The sequence below is a fragment of the Passer domesticus genome, chromosome 17 (genome assembly GCF_036417665.1).
Source record: "Passer domesticus isolate bPasDom1 chromosome 17, bPasDom1.hap1, whole genome shotgun sequence".
Classification (NCBI taxonomy): domain Eukaryota; kingdom Metazoa; phylum Chordata; class Aves; order Passeriformes; family Passeridae; genus Passer; species Passer domesticus.
Window position 1 is genome coordinate 13,286,053 of NC_087490.1, and position 15,826 is coordinate 13,301,878.

At 42.4% G+C, this 15,826-nt stretch overlaps 1 protein-coding gene across 4 annotated transcripts in view; it reads right to left on the reverse strand.

The window, feature by feature from the left end:
- The window catches only part of TMEM132D (transmembrane protein 132D), a 210,189-nt gene that overhangs the window by 186,528 nt on the left and 7,835 nt on the right, over positions 1-15,826 (reverse strand). The window contains exon 1 of one of the 4 annotated variants that reach the window (XM_064392877.1): positions 4,297-5,083. The exons of 1 other annotated variant lie outside the window; for it this stretch is intronic. In XM_064392877.1, the coding sequence (XP_064248947.1) occupies positions 4,297-4,375 (79 nt within the window). In that variant the 5' untranslated portion in view covers positions 4,376-5,083. Of the gene's footprint in view, positions 1-3,596; positions 4,251-4,296; positions 5,084-15,826 lie in introns of those variants that run through there. 2 more of the 4 variants (XM_064392874.1, XM_064392881.1) reach the window with 2 other exon arrangements.

The window sequence follows — 15,826 nt, forward strand, 5'->3', positions numbered from 1 at the left end:
CTCAGCTGCCTCTTCAGCTTCCCTGCAATCAATCTGTCTGCAGTCATCTTTATGTATCCTAGGGCCCGTGATAGACTGCCACTAGACTTGGCATCCACAATCACCTCAGGAGCTTGATTTAATGTGAATGCAGCATGAAAAATCAGATTATCTTTTGATTCTCTCCTTTATTAAATAAAACTGATCTTTATTGAATAAAGCTGCTTTTATTAATATCTAAAACATTGGTTGGTGTCACAGAGCCTGCCTGTCCTAAGGAACTAATAAAAGAAAAGACAGAAGTAAAAAATGAGAACATTACAGGGAAATATTAGAAACCAAATCACATTAAGCCAGTATTGCAGCTGACAAATAAAACACGGGTCTAGCTGTGGAATTTTTTGTTTAAGTCTGAATTTATTATTTTTACTGAAAGAAAAGGAATCAGAATGGGACTTTTCCCATAAATGCTCTGTGGCAAGAAACACAGCAAGAGTGAAAAAGTGGAAATTGTGTTCCCCTTCCCTTTTACAGTGTCTCAAACAACTTCAAGTTCAATGCAGCTCGGACAAAGCACAAAAACTTTGGGTTTAAGGAAACTTCTTGAACTTAAAGTTGGAAAGATTCAATTTATTTTGGGGGTTTTATAGAAAACTTTGGGGTTTTTGCCCATAGGCAGAGCTCACAGGAAAAGCTCCTGCTGACCACACACACTTTATGCTCATGTGAGAGCAGCAAGCACCACATTTTCCATCCAGACCAACTGCACAGCCGGAGCAACAGATGCCAGGAATGGGTCTGTCCACAAGAAACACCAGCACTGTTACTTTGAGATGAAGAATGTATCCCTCATCATCACCATCACTACCAGTCAACATGAACTGAAATTCAACCCTGAACTCTTGTCTGGCCACCACCAAGAAGGAGTGGAAAAAAAATATATCTCATAAATTAAACTATCTTTGATTTTAATCCTATATACAGAATTATATGCCATTACTAACAGACTACCACTTTTCCAGAGAAATGAACCAAAACGAGACATTTGGGGGTTTGGTTTCCTTGTTTTCCCACACTCACTTTGCTGTAACAGAAGATTTGCATCACTGCACATGTGCTCTGCACATCTCTAGCTATGGGGAACACCCTGAGGGGATACAAGGAACTCCTGCCTAATACACTTGCCAAGCCTCCATTTCAATAAAATTGAGAGAAAAAGAAAATCAAACCAGCAGCTCTATGGCTTGAGATATCATTAGAGAGCAACTTGCAGGAAGATTTCTGCCCAGGATGACACAGAAGAATACAAAATGCTTGGCAGAAGACAAGCAGAACAAGTCACTAAAATATTCACTTGGTTTTTACTGTCTACTTAAACTTGAAATTTGAAATCAATGAAATCCAGTTTTATATGGAGACATTCATAATGAAAAGGCTCCTCAATCTTTAGTTTCACAATATACATCCTGAAAGTGTTTGGCATCTTATGGGAGATGCTGTTTTTATTCTAGACCTAAGCCAGGCATGGAACCTGGAGCTCTAATAAAATATGGAAGTTTCTATTGTACTCCAGTGGAGCTGATGAATTTCCATTTAAACAAGAGAACAAAACACCAACATTATTGTGCCAACTATTACTGTATATAGTCTGTTTTCATTAACATCAGCTGGAGCTGGTTATTTTTTGACTGAAGATTTCCCAAGAACTTCTTCCCACCTTTGATAACAAACAGCAAAACCTGAACTGACTGAGGGCCAGCATTGGCCTCCTAGGACTGACTGAGGAAAACTCTGCTGAAACAAAGCTGTGACCTACAGTTACAGAGCATAATCACCTCTGCCCTTGCACATGCCTGTACTGTTAGGCTGACAGTGCATTAACACACGTGGATTATATCATCACGGACAAGCTGGCCTGGTAGGATCTTCAGCTCATTATTGAAAACAACATTTCATTTCTCAGGCTGGAGCTCTGCATTTTCCAAGATAAAAGCAAAGCAAAATCACAATAGTATTCTCAAGTCTTCAACATTATTACCTGAAAGATTTGGAAACTGTGCAGTACAAGGTGTGTTGCCATGGTTCTGGGTAATAAGCAGCAGCCCTATACACAATAGACAGCTGATTGCTGTTGCATGTTAAAAGCTTTTGTATCTCTTTAGGAAAACTTTGTCATCGTGTCATAAATGAGAGAGTTTCTCTATTAGCAACAGAAAAGCATCAAAGAAACATGCCCTGTAGTAGTAATCATGCCTCATGTATTTTTTGTCTGTTCATCTTACTCCATGGAGGGGGTGGGAATCAACCTTTTACACTGTGAAGTTCATACTATAAATCTCTGGAACACTCTGGTCTTTCCAGTGTACTGAGGCATAGCAGGGCAGATGGAGTCTGTCACCGAAGAAAACATAAACAATTGCATTAAGGACAGATATCTGTATCACTAAACAGTGTGTCTTAGATACCCAACGTGCAAGATCAAGAGCACAGCTAGCACCAGTGGCTCTGGGATCTCCTGATCCCGGGTTTCATGGAATCACAGAATTCTTTAGGCTGGTAAGACCCCGAGACCATCGAATGCCACTGCTACACCAGCACTGCCCCATTCCCCCTGACCACGTCCCCAGGCACCACATCTGCAGCCTCTTAAATCCCTCCAGGGATGGGGGCTCCACCACTTCCCTGGGCGGCTGTGCCAGGGCTTGATAACCCTTTTGATGAAGCAATTTTTCCCAATACATCTTTCAAAAGAGATGTAAGTGACATTTCAGAATGAAATCACATATGAATGCTATAATTGCTGAGTTGGCAGTAAAAGAAAGGCTGTATTCTGTAAAATTCCAGTCCTGGAATAAACTGCAATCTCAGTCCAGCACTATGTTAATGCAGTGTTAGGGCAGCAAACTCAAACACAGCAAAAGCCAGGGAATGAAGTTCATACTCTTACTGAGCCTATCCAAAGTACTGATGATATTGCTTATAATAAAATACATCATTTACAACCTAGCTGGGCAATCACAAGCTACTGGTGTGCAATGTGAATGAAGCAATCTCTTGAAAAGACTCTGAATTCTAATCCCTGCTGCTAATGCATTTCCAATTGCAACTTTAGAACAGGACTTATATAGGCACCGCATTTAGGAAACATTTGAGAAGACTTATAATTTTGTTTCTTTATTCTTTACCTGTTCCAAGGAAAAAAGGAGGAGAGTGGAATTTGATTCAGGGAAGTGCCACAGAAATACATAACTATGTATTCTGCCTTCTGTTAATAAGTTCAGTTGTGGATACAAACTAATTAGTAAAAATAACTCACTTAATGAAAAAGAAAATGCTGATGTCTGGAAGTGTAAAAGGGCATTAAGAATAACCAATATATTTTTAATAGGGATATTTATAAGCAGGGCTCTTTACCAGTATGTTTGCAGAATCACAGATTAAATGCATATGCTCTGATTCCCCTCTGAAGACTAAACCACGTGAAAACTTTGTTTTCCTGCCAAAATATAAGTGCTGATGCACAGTATCTGCTCGCTAGAAATGTATACTTCTCCTAATTTATATTTCACAGGAATGCTCAGAATCATCTAAATTAAGTATTTCTAAAGTGCATTCACCTTTTGGCTGAGGCCATCAATGGAAACCTTTAAGTTCTGAGGAAGATTTAAATGCACACAAAAATATGTGCACTGCCTGTGTGCTGGTTTCCTGATTCGAACTGTAAACAAGCTCGAGGGCTCCAAGAAGGAATCACTGAGTCGTGTGAAGTCATGCCATCAGGACATTCCAACTCTGTTCAGCATGCAGGGTATCAGACACCTGCTACAGCATCTCATCAAAGCTTTTAAGTGTTGCACTAAGTACCTGTTTCGTTGGTCCAGTAAAACACTGCCAGTCAGTCTGAGATACAGAAATTTTAATCTGAAAAACGGCACAGAAGATAACGGTGGGGCAGCCAACTCCAGCAGCTTGTACCTCTGTAGATTTCACATTTCCGTAACAGAAACCCTTCATAATCCAAAGCAGAGCAACCAGCTAAGCTCAGCAGCAGCACCTTCTATGCCACCAAAAGTACAGAAAGGAGGTAACAGATGCCTCAGGAAGCTGCCAGGCTGTTTGTAATGGTCAACCAAGGAAAGATCCTTCCACTCAGGTTTTCCCATCATATCCTCTGTGTTTTTCATAGTGCATGGCTTCCCCCAAGTCTTTCTGTCTTGAATTGTATCAGCACTCAAGGTATTACAGAGAGAGAGGAGAAGGGCTGGCTGTGCAAAATAAGAAACAAGATGCAGTGAAACAGAAGCGATTAAGACTTACCTTTGGAAAAAACTGCTGCCAGGCTCAAGAGGAGAGGCGACAACAGATGCCCCATATTGCTAATCCAGGAAGCACACATCCTACGGTCTGTGGAGCACTTAGGGATCAGTTTCACACACTTGGTAGTCAAAATCAAAACCGGTCAGCTGGAGAGGCTACATTTTCAGAAAAGGTCATCTGGAAAGCGCAAAAAGCATTTCCTTCGCAGACAAGATTTACTTCTTTAGCGTCAACCCTCCCCCTTCCTCCCTCCTTTCTTCAAAACAGATGATGCTGTGAGAAAACAACCCCCTCCTCGCAGTAAAGGCAAAGGAGTCAGTTTGGATTCAGACGCCGGCGCGGAGCCGCAGCCGCCCGAGGCGGGCGAGCAGCGCCGTGCCCGGCAGCCCCGTGCCCGTGCCCGGGGCAGCGCTGCCCTCCCGCCGCCGCGGGATGCGCCTCACACGGCCAGCGCCCGCATGGCGGGGAGCAGCGCGGCGCACCCCGGGCGCACCAAAGTTTTCCTTCAGGCGATGTTCATCAGCCCTGGAACCATCCACACACGCAGGGCTTGGTGCTGCGCGCTTTTTGCTTTCGTTCAAGTTCTCAATTTGCTCATTGACCTGACTTTCCGCACGCGAGGCAGAAGGCAGGGAGGAGGTGCCGGCCGGCGAGGCGCTCAGGGCTGCCGGGGCCGGCGGCGGCGGCCGGCGCGCTCCTCCCGCCCCGCGGCCCGGCCCGCCCGCCCGCGCCGGCCCCCCGCATCCCGCGGGCTGCCGGGGCTCCGGGCTGAGCCGCCGCCGCCGACAACAACGACACGGCACCGCCAACAAATACAGAAATAACGCCGAGCCAAGCCCCGCCTCAGCCCCGGCGGCCCGGCAGCCCCAATCCCCGGGCAGCGGGGCGCGGAGCGGGGCGGAGCGGGGCGGGCCGGGGATGCGCGGCGCGGCCCCGCTGCCCGGCCCTTGCACGGCTCCTGCTCGGCTCCTGCCCGGCCCCTGCCCACCTCCTGCTCGGCCCCTGCCCGGCCCCTGCCCGGCCTCCGCTGGCCATCTCCTCCCGGGCGCGGCCGGAGGTGGCAGCGGCGCCGATCCCCGGCTCATGCTCGGCGGGCAGGGCCGGGCACGGGGCCGGGCACGGGGCCGGGCACAGGGCCGGCAGAGCGGCTCCGGGAGCACGGACAGGCAGAGCATCCCGAGCCGCCCGGACGGACGCGCACCCAGCCACGGCATCCCTGCGGCTGGCGTGAGCGTGCTGCTGCACGTGGCGGGGCTTTGGCTCCTTCCCTCGTCCCAGTTTGCCGTGTTTTCAGCTCTCCCCAAGCCCCTGCAACAGTCGTCAGCCAAATCAAGTGTGGTGCAGGCGGAATAGGGAAATAATATGAGGGGTGTGTAATGGAATACTTTGTACGTGTTGCAAAACAGCAGCAAAAATACCGACATTTGGTCTAAAATAGTCTCCAAAAGCACTGGGGGCAAATAACTGACCTCAGGTTTTCCATTACAGAAGGTATCAATACTAACCCAAGCATTTGGTCAAGCTTAATAATGAAATTTATATTACCCTTGGCAGATAGAATTGCAGCAAAATGCAATTTACCACAGCCAAAACAAAGCAAAGCAAAACAAAGAACAAAACAAAACAAAACAAAACCAAAACAAAACAAGAAGTAGCTACAAGAATTTATAGTCATTTTCTTCCTTCATGGAGTACATGTTTGGGAGCAATAAAAACGTTTGTCTGTATATCAACATCCACAATACTGAAGCTGTAAATAGTCTATCAAAATAAACTTTGCACACTTTCTGTTTGCCAACACTGAGAAGTACATGATTACCCATGCAGTGAGAAAAGGCTGCATTTTGTGTGGTAGTGTGAATTCATTTTAGAAGTTCATGTCAGCTTTGGAAGGATTCCCAGCTCCTGAGAGGCTCCCCAGAGCTGAAATGAAGCACATGTCTAGAACTGGCATTGCGCTGCAAACAGAAATGTACCAGCTCAGAATGTCCCCCACCTGACAGAGGATAAATAACTGCTGTTGACAGATGTTGTGGCCAGACCTTGCAGTGTTGTACTACATAGCAGAATTACTATTAAACACTCTATCCCAGATACGGCAGTCATGCTCTGGAGGAGGAAGCCAGTGTCCAGCTTCATTCCGTGGCAGGGTGGAATGAGCCAGGATAACATTGCAATTAATCTATGTTCTGCTAAAGAAGCTTCAAAAAGAAGTCTCTGCAAAGAATGAAAAGTGCAAAGGAAGAGCTTTCTCTGCAGATACAGGTGTGGCAGTTTAGTCACCAAAGTAATTTAAGGAAAAGAAGATACTGGAATAATAAGAAAACCAAACCAAGATTCTCTTCTCTTACTTCTACAGTTTCTGCCTCTATGCTTTTACATTCAGTTATTTTGTGCACCATTTGGAGATGTTTTGTGCATAGGCTTCAAGGCCTTGCAGTCATTCAGGGTAACTAGAATGAAAGAAGGGCAGAAATTGTTATAGAAATGCAGAGTGAGAGAGAGTTTTAATGCCAGCCATATGATGTTTGCAAAATTAGCTTCTTTCCCTTCTCTTCATATTTTGCAACATCGTTGTTGAAACAACAGACTTGAAAGCACTTAATTTTTCAGTCCAAATATGGAAACTGTGGAACCTAGGATCCTTCATCTAGGATGCTGCTACTCACTGAACAGATTAATTTTTTAATTTGATCTTGAGAGAGGGAAAAAAATTAATCTAAGCTATTACTTTTTCCTTAAGGTTTTTTAAAGTGATTCTGGAAGGTCACTAACTAATTATTAAATTTTATGCATCAATACTCTTCTTCTCCAGAGCATTCCACAGACATTTTACCTTTAGTAGGTAGTAATGGACATTTAATATTTCATCAACGTCCTCCTCCTCATCTTCCACTATCCTGTTATCCCCACAAACCAGATTTGGGTCTTGAGTGTCTCTCAAAGCCAAGTGACTTTTGAATAAACTGTTTTCTTCAATCCCTTCAGAGATAAGCAAATGCACCCATTTCTTGCCCTGCCCAGAAATAATCTCACTTTTGGTTTAGTGGGCATTTTGCTAAAGTACCAGCTGAAGGTCAGGCCACTCAAATTTCCCCCTGCAGAGTGGGTGTCCCAGTTCCCGTTTGTGCCCACGAGTGCAGATGGCAGCACATCAGCTGTGCAAACTCTGTCCTGGCCAACGCCTCTGGGATGAAAACCTTTCCTGTGCACTGCTCATGGAAATCACAGCGATTCATACAACTCATTATGAGAAAACATCTTCCTGTTTCATTAGCAATATGTTATTTTGGCAAGAATGCCTCATCTTTTCTGGGTGATTAACACAACTAATTGTGAAGGAAGAGCTGGCATTAGGAAAACATGAGAGAGTGGGGAGACCTGAAAACCCACAACCTAATGGAAAAGGTAGAAAACTGATTAATCCACAGCCAACAAGGCAATGAAAAGATCCATCCTCACCCCGAGACTTCTTGGTTCATCTACAGTGTGATACAAAAACTTCATGTCATTAAAATTGCTAATTGTTCTGATCTGTTTATCAATTCCCATTTTTGCTTGAGGTTGGGTTTTTTTAAGCAGCAATCTCCCCTCTTTGACAGGCTAAAAGCACAGGTCTGGGGGAAGCCCCACTGATAAGGCAAAGAGCTGCACAAGGGAAAACTGGAGCCAGGTACATGAGCAAAAATGTTCCTCTGCCCAGTATTTCACATCCAGATAGACAGATAGATATAGATACAGATATCTCAATAAATACATCTATAGAGATAGAGAAAAAGACATGGAAATGCAGAATATGCCTAGTGATCTGAAAGCAAACAATTCATTCCAAAAGCCAGCTGCATTTAAAAATTGTCTCTCAGTGCCCACAGACCTGGAAGAACTGGGCATGTTATTGAGTCTTTTAACCTGAGCAGTTAGACATTTGTCTCCAAAAATATTTTTCACTTTCAATTAAACTCTGAGGGAAAAATCCTGGTGCTGCTGAAGTCAGTGCATGCCTTGCCATTGATTTTTACAGAGACAGATTTTTACTCCTATTTTTTTTCTCCTTTGCTTGGGATTGCACAAAGGTCATTGAAATGGATTATCTGGGTTTGCAACTGCACAACATTCAAAGAGAGGAGCAATTAGAGTCAGAGATTCAGAAGATGAAAAGGCATCAGCATGATCAGCTTGACCTCCCAGCAATTTTATACAATTTCATGTGTTGTCTCCAAAACACTGAGCAGCGATGAGGCAGCAGGTGGACTGTGACTGCCTGTTAGAATGCACAGTGGAAGCTGTTCCATTACTATTTCATGTTTGTCTCTCTTGTTTCCTCCCCACATCTAGCTGTGCTCTGTTCTCTCTTTGTGTAATGCAGTTTTTGGGGAAGGGCCTTCCTTTGGGTTCTCGTGTACCCCATATCTTGGCCAGCTGCGCCACAGCCACAGCTGAGTCTCTTTGTGATGCTCCCACAGAAATGCTCTGAAAGTCAGAACAGCTTCATGGGAGATGCCACAAAGGCCACACTGAGTCACACGCTTCAGTTGCCTCTTAATTTCTGCATCTTACGCTTTTTTGACATTAAGCAGCACTTAGATTTTTGTTTCAGTGACAGCAGGATGAAGCATTAAATCTTCGTTAATTTGACTAAAACATTCTCATCTGTTCAAACCACATAGGGAAATAAAATATGAAATCACTTATTTCCTTATAATGCTTTGTTTTATGAGAAAAGCAGAGTCACTGAAAAATCTTGGCCAAGCTGAAAGCAAGATCTGTTTGACAGCTCGTATTTCTGCTGGCTGTGGCAGTGCCCCTTGAGTGCCATCTCCTTAATGATCAAACACCAGCCCCAGTGGGGATCAGCATTCCTGCAGCTCTGCTCTGTGCTGCTGGCCTTGCTGTCAGTTCACAACCGCTGGAAAAGGAGATGATGTCAGAATTTCCACTCTCCTTTACTTGTTTCCAATGAAAATGCAGAAATATCTCAGTTCCAAATAATTTCCTTTGTCATTCTAAAAGTGACAAAGGACCTTATCACAACACAGCTAGGCTCTTATCAGCCAAATCAACAGCACTCTAATAGGCAAAGGTGTATCTAAGAGGGCTTTTGGATTTGAATTAATGAACTAATACATTAACCTGCTTCATCTGACAGTAGGATTTTAAAAGCTGCTGTGGCTGCAAGTTACTGTACTCATATCACAATAAAGCAAAATGATTTATAAGGACCAAATCACACAAGATGCAGAGGCCAGCTCAGAGAAAACTCAGTAAATAAACCAATATGTGTGCACCTCAGGGAAAAGCCAGTATGAGAAGAAATATCTCTATATCGTGAGAAAATGAGCAGGTACAAAAGCACCAATACCTGCCGGGTTACCACGGGCAGAGTGATCCAAGTGGCTGGAATGTCAATGCTCACAGGCAGTGTCCAACTGGAAATCTGATAGCATTCCCAGGGGAGCAGCTGGAAACTCGCTGGTTTGTAGGAGCAGACAACGTGAAACAGCAGAACAGATGTTATCCTGCCTGACCTGAGATGTAACTAAAGACAAGTTGATGTGATGCAATCAAGGAAGGCAAAGCCCATTTAAAATTACTCTGGAGATAGAAAAACCTTGTCTGCATGTACTACCAACTTCCTTTTCTGGAAAACCAAGACAGAAACTCCTCGATTTATCATTTAGACCTTCATTTTCAATATGAAAAAATGATGAAAATACAGCAATTCTATTAATAGGATTAAAAATGCAACTTTTATGCCTAATCAACTGACATTTTTTTTAGTAGAAGGGTCATTAATTATAATCTGTAACACAATAGTGTAAGTAGAGGTCCAATCTTCAGTGATTAAATTTTTATTTTTTTTTCTGAGAACCAGTTGATGTTCTGTGCTCAACATCTCCTGGAAAGAAGGATCCCAGTGCTGCAGAAACCTCGCGGGGAGCATTTTAGTGCCCCAGGCTGGTTACTGTGACCTGGAGCCGAAGGTCTGGAGTTTCTCAGCCCCCAAGGAACGCAAGCTTACAGCTGTCTGTAGGTTAGGCTGGAATGCACAGAGAAACAGCACAGCCCAAGAGTTTGGGAGGAACGAGAAACCCAAAAAACCAGGGGATAAACACATACGGTGCCACTCGTGTGCACACGTTAGACCTTCGAGCAGTCGGCTGCTTGGCAGCACCAATATCCCTGGAATTCCCAGGAAAATGGGCTCGTTGCTGCGGCACAGCCCGAGCTCGTCTGCCACAGACGGCGGCTACTGATGGAGTGCCAGTGACCCCTAGTGCTGCTTTACTCACTGAGGCGCCAGGCACCATCCCCACACCGCAGCACAACTCACTTTCTCCTCCTAACGAGACAAGAATTGGCATCTGAGCTAACTAGGTATCACAAATGTGTGAATTATAGTGAAATAAATGGCAGGAGGAAACAGTAAACCAAGGGTATTAGAAGAAAAAGCAAAACTTATAGTTTTTAAACTTTTCCATTTTTAGATATCAAAGAATAGTTAGCTGGGTCACAAAACACACTGACCGATTGTCTTGCTTAATACGGTTTCAGAAAGAATGGGATTACTTAAATTACTGAATCATACAGAAAATATTTGTCTGGTTCCCTTCTGGGATCTCTGTTGGTTACTGAAGAATTGTTGTTGCCCAAAATATTTGGTATGTTTTTCTGGAATATTTTGTCTGCATACCAAATTCTGTGTGTTTTAGGTCACACTGTGTATTTAGGGTTGCTCTATAAAGTGTAAGTCTAATCGATTTTTAATGGAGGATAAATGTTTGTAATGTCTAGTTAAGTCTCTTATTTGCTAATAGGTAATACCCTGCAGTAATGTGATTATTGCATTTTTTACTATTATATCCATGTTGTAATGCTATTAGACGTTAATAATTTATTGGCTCTTTATGAAATATTTATGAATGGAAGATCCAGTGTAGCAAAATGAGTAGTTACATGGAGTCAATATTACATAGTAGTTACATGGAGCCAAATTCAAACCTATGTAGAAGACAGTGAACCTTTTACCTCCAAAGCCAGATTTGATAACTGCACTGCAGAATGATAAGAGACAGGAACATCAAACACATCAAGAGGAAAGATTTGCAACACAGAAACATGTAAGATTTAAAAGTAATTTCCATAGAGACATTTTAAATTAATCAGTTCCTCTTTTTGCCTCCTTCTGTGGGTTTTTTGATGGTTTGGGGGGTGTTTAAGCTGTCTAGTACAGCCCATGGACCTCCTCCTGTCTGGCCTCGCTTACACTGGAAACACCAGAGGGAACCAAGGCAAGCAGCTTCCACAAAAGGTCTTAAAGGGGTCACAGGGACACTTGTGTGCAAGTTTAACATCTGTACAGCAAGGCTACAGCTGCCCTCTCCAAAGCACTGAAGGGCTGAAAGTCATTGAAAGCAATTAAAGGGTCTGCAAACTGATTACTGAGCTAAGCTCCTGAGGTGTATTCAGTGCCATCATTCTCCAGGGATCTTAGCCACTGGTTTCTACACAGAAAATGCTTGATCAGCAATGGGGAATAAACAGGAGGCAGAAGAATTCATGACATGTATAATGCACATATTTACTTTTCAAGATTTCCTCAAAGCAGGCAGAAATTGCATGCAGTTCAACTCCAGTCACACTGAAATTTTTGCCTTTTTTTCCAAAGCCCTCATTCTTATCACAGATGGGAGAGCATATGGTAGGAAGCCCTTACACTATACTGCAAACAGCTTCCACACTATAGTAGATTTCATATTGAAACTGCAGCGTCAGTAAACGGGAGGAAGCAACGGAAGATATCCAGAATATTTTAACCTTCTCACTATAAACACTGGCTGTCCTTGCGGTTGGAGCTGCGGGAGAAGAAATTGGGGAGGGGAAAATTACACTAGCACTGTGAATGTGTGACAAAAAACCCCCCAAACCAACAACTCTGAGAACAAGAGCCTGTGCAAAAGAAACAAATTTGCATGCAAAATTGGGAAGCTGAGGGATTAGAACCGGCAATGAATGTACAGTAGCAGAGCTGGAAGAGAAAATAAATTGAGAGAATAAGATGGTTTGGGAATTTAAGAAGATTGTTCAGGGGTTTTTTTTCTTTATGTGGATTAACTTTAAACTAGGTTTACCAGGAACTATCTCCACTGAAGGGAGCTGCTGGTGTTTGGTCCCACAGCACTGCTGTTGTAATTATCTGTCCCCAGGCCACAGAAGAGGCACAAGTTTCAGGATGTCCATGATCTGGCACTCATTGATCAGACAGCAAATTAAAACCTCAATTATGTTCGGCATAATTTCAGGTTCTTTTCTCCAGCACCATTTCAAGTTGTTTTGTACCCAGAAAATTAAACTGACAATTGCCATTACAGAGAGAGTAATGCCCTCAGCAATAATATTGGGGTGATTTAATAAACAGTATAAGTTAATATCATGGAATTGATGCAATTCAGATTATTTTATCTGAAGTGCTGATATATAGGAATGAACACAATTTTTGTTTGCTTTCTGTGCTGCTGAGGATCCCAGTCATGTAGTCCAAGGCAAGTGCAGCTTTGCTTATTTGACTGTTTATACAAAGTAATAGCTATTCTGTCACTACGTCGTTTTTTTAAGTTTACAGACCTAACAATCCTTTCCCAGTACCCATTTCATGTGTAGAAATAAAGCTCTCTTCCTGGAACATTATCGCCCGCTTTTAATAGCCACATTTAATCTTTGTTTAACAAGAAGTATTCCAGAAAAATTTACAAGTACTTGTCAGGAAACATTGCGGGATCTTGTTACATTATTAGAGTTTTATATTGATTAAACCCATGGCCTGTAAAAGGTGTAATAAACCAGCTGTCATTATGAAATGGAGCTCACAATGTAAGCTACGTTCTTCTGCAATTCTTATTTTATTTAAGAACAACTGATTTCATTTTCATTTATTTGTTGTTCTCTCTCTGTGAGCTTGGCACAACATTTGAACTGAAGAATGTGCTGTGGTGCTGTGTAACTGTGCTGCTGCAGGACAGGAGGAGTCACTGTGCTCAGCCAGAATTACAGCCTGGGAGAAACATCACTGCGTTCCATTTTACAGCACAACAGAGTTGTTTCGATTAAGCTAAACTTTGCAAATGGTCTGATCAGAGAAAAGGAAAGTGGTTTCTCTCTAATGTCCTTATAGTTAGTGATAGAAAAGACAGCCATGCACTTCTCAGCAAAGGGGGTTATTGGCCTATCCAAAAACGGAGCAAAGCAAACAGCACGAACAGTTACTAAACACATCCATCCCAGCCAGTGAAAGCCATGACAGTGGAGAAATGACTTCCAATTTAAGAAGGACACAACACACTCAGCACACACTAAGCTGCAAAGCTATTCAATTAAATGTGCCATTAATAAGTAAATTATTTGCCTGTGTTAGATAAACACTTGCATTATAGGAATTAACAACCTTTATATTAGCCAAAGGAAAAATAATTTTAATCCCAGGCTGTGCAAGAAAGCTGTTTTAGAGGAAAGATGATGGCATGAGAGGTGTCTCAGATCCTGTTTTTTAAAGAGTTATGTGGTGAAGTACAACACACTGGTAAATTGCATTTTAAATCTGTATATTTTCATTCCAGTGAGCATTTGCCAAGGTTTTTCCATATCTCTAGGATGTCAAAAAAGGCTTGGGGCAGACTGGGGTGTTTTCCTTCCCCCTGAGCTGCTGCTCCCAGAGCTGCCCCCTCTGGGGCTCAGAGCTCTGCCTTATTGCACCTTTTGTTTCTTCATTAACTCCATCCAGTGGCCCCTGGAGTGCTGCAAAAGCTGATCACCTCTTTCCTAATTGAATCAAAGTGCAGTGTGCTGCACACAAACTTGGGCACGTCTTTGATCCTTCCCGAACAAATCAACTTTCAGCACTCCAGTTAAGACTAAAAGTACAAATTTGATTATCTGCTCCATGGTTGGTGGGAGCAAGAGGTCCAAGCCAGTGCTGTTGGGAAAGGCTACAACAAATGTAATATTTCTTGCCAAGGCCTTCCCCTCTGGCATTTGGTATCTACAAGAACCCTCCAATCACAGATATTTTGTTCTATTTATTTAAAGATAAAAAGCCTAAAATGTCAACAGCACCCCTATCCCTTAGCACCTCGAAAAGTAGTTTACAGAAAAAAACCTTTACAGATTTCATGTGTCTGTAAAGGTCTACTCTAAAACAAACCTTCCATTCATTTAGAAATCTGAGGGGCATTTAACTTTACTGAAAGAATGAGTTTCAAAGAAATTGAAATGTACATGAGAGAATGCACAAAAATCAGTCTTTTAATAAATAACCCACACAGACAACTGCTTATGATCAACCATGCTCAGGAACTGATTGTTATTTCAGGATTACACACAAATGGCCAGGGATAGAATCTGGCCATAGAAAATATCCTGTTGCACTTCTTTAAGATAGTGATCTTAAAAGAAAGCAGTAAATGGAAGCAGATTTTGGCCTGTAGCACATGCTTGCATGCAGACATTACTGCTTAGGATGAGCTGCTGGACTAGAGGATGAAAATGTATTTGCTTAACAGAACAGGAAACTGTTCAGTGTGCATAAAGTAGCTATTTATAGACTCTAATTCCTTTTCAAGTGGTTTGGTGGCATTTTTAATTTACAGAAGCTATAACATTGACTGTAAATAGAAATAAGAGTGATGTTGTTATCATAACAAGCCTGCCTGGCCTGTAACTCACTTGCACATTCTCTCATGGCTCTGCAGAGAATGAAGCATTTCTTTTCCAGGTATCTATTTTGAATTCTTAATCCTCAGTGTGCTTGGCAGAAAAACCAAGAGAACAGAACAGAAAGGTCCTGGACGGTTGCAGTTAATCCAAATATGAGGGGGATTGGTTTTGTTATTTATTGTTTATTGCATTAATCAAACTTTGTAAAGTTGGGACAGAAAGAATTATTTCTGCTGCAGACCTTTTGTCTTCTAAATATTATAGAAACAAAAATGAAAATTCATTTAACATGTGGTAGATTGCAGACATTTTCTTTGAGTGAAGAATTCAAAGTTTACAGGTTTTGATATAGATGGCACTGGTAAATCTGTAGTGTATCCTGTGTCATGTGAAAAAGTTGGGCTCTAATGAATTTATTTCTTTGATTTCACAGAACTCATGTTTGTTAAGTTAAATGGAACATCAACTGCAAAAATTGTCCTGCAACAGATATTGGTTGTGGAGTCATGTTTCATGTTTGTCGTAAATAACTGATGCATTGCATTTCATCTGCACTATCTGTAACTGGACTGAAAATTAGCCATTTTCTGCACAGCTTGTGGAAGAATCTGCTAACAGTCTAACAAACTAAGAGATCTTTGTGACACTGGCATCTCCGTTACAATCCATTTCTTTTTAAGTATTTCAAAGTATTTTGGTAGTAGAGATCCTATGTTTGAGCTAAATGCTGTAACTTATTGCAGCTACCATTCCTTTTGCACAACATGTACATCAGAGAGAAAACACGAAGATTACTTTTGCAGCCTTATATTTACAGTTTTCA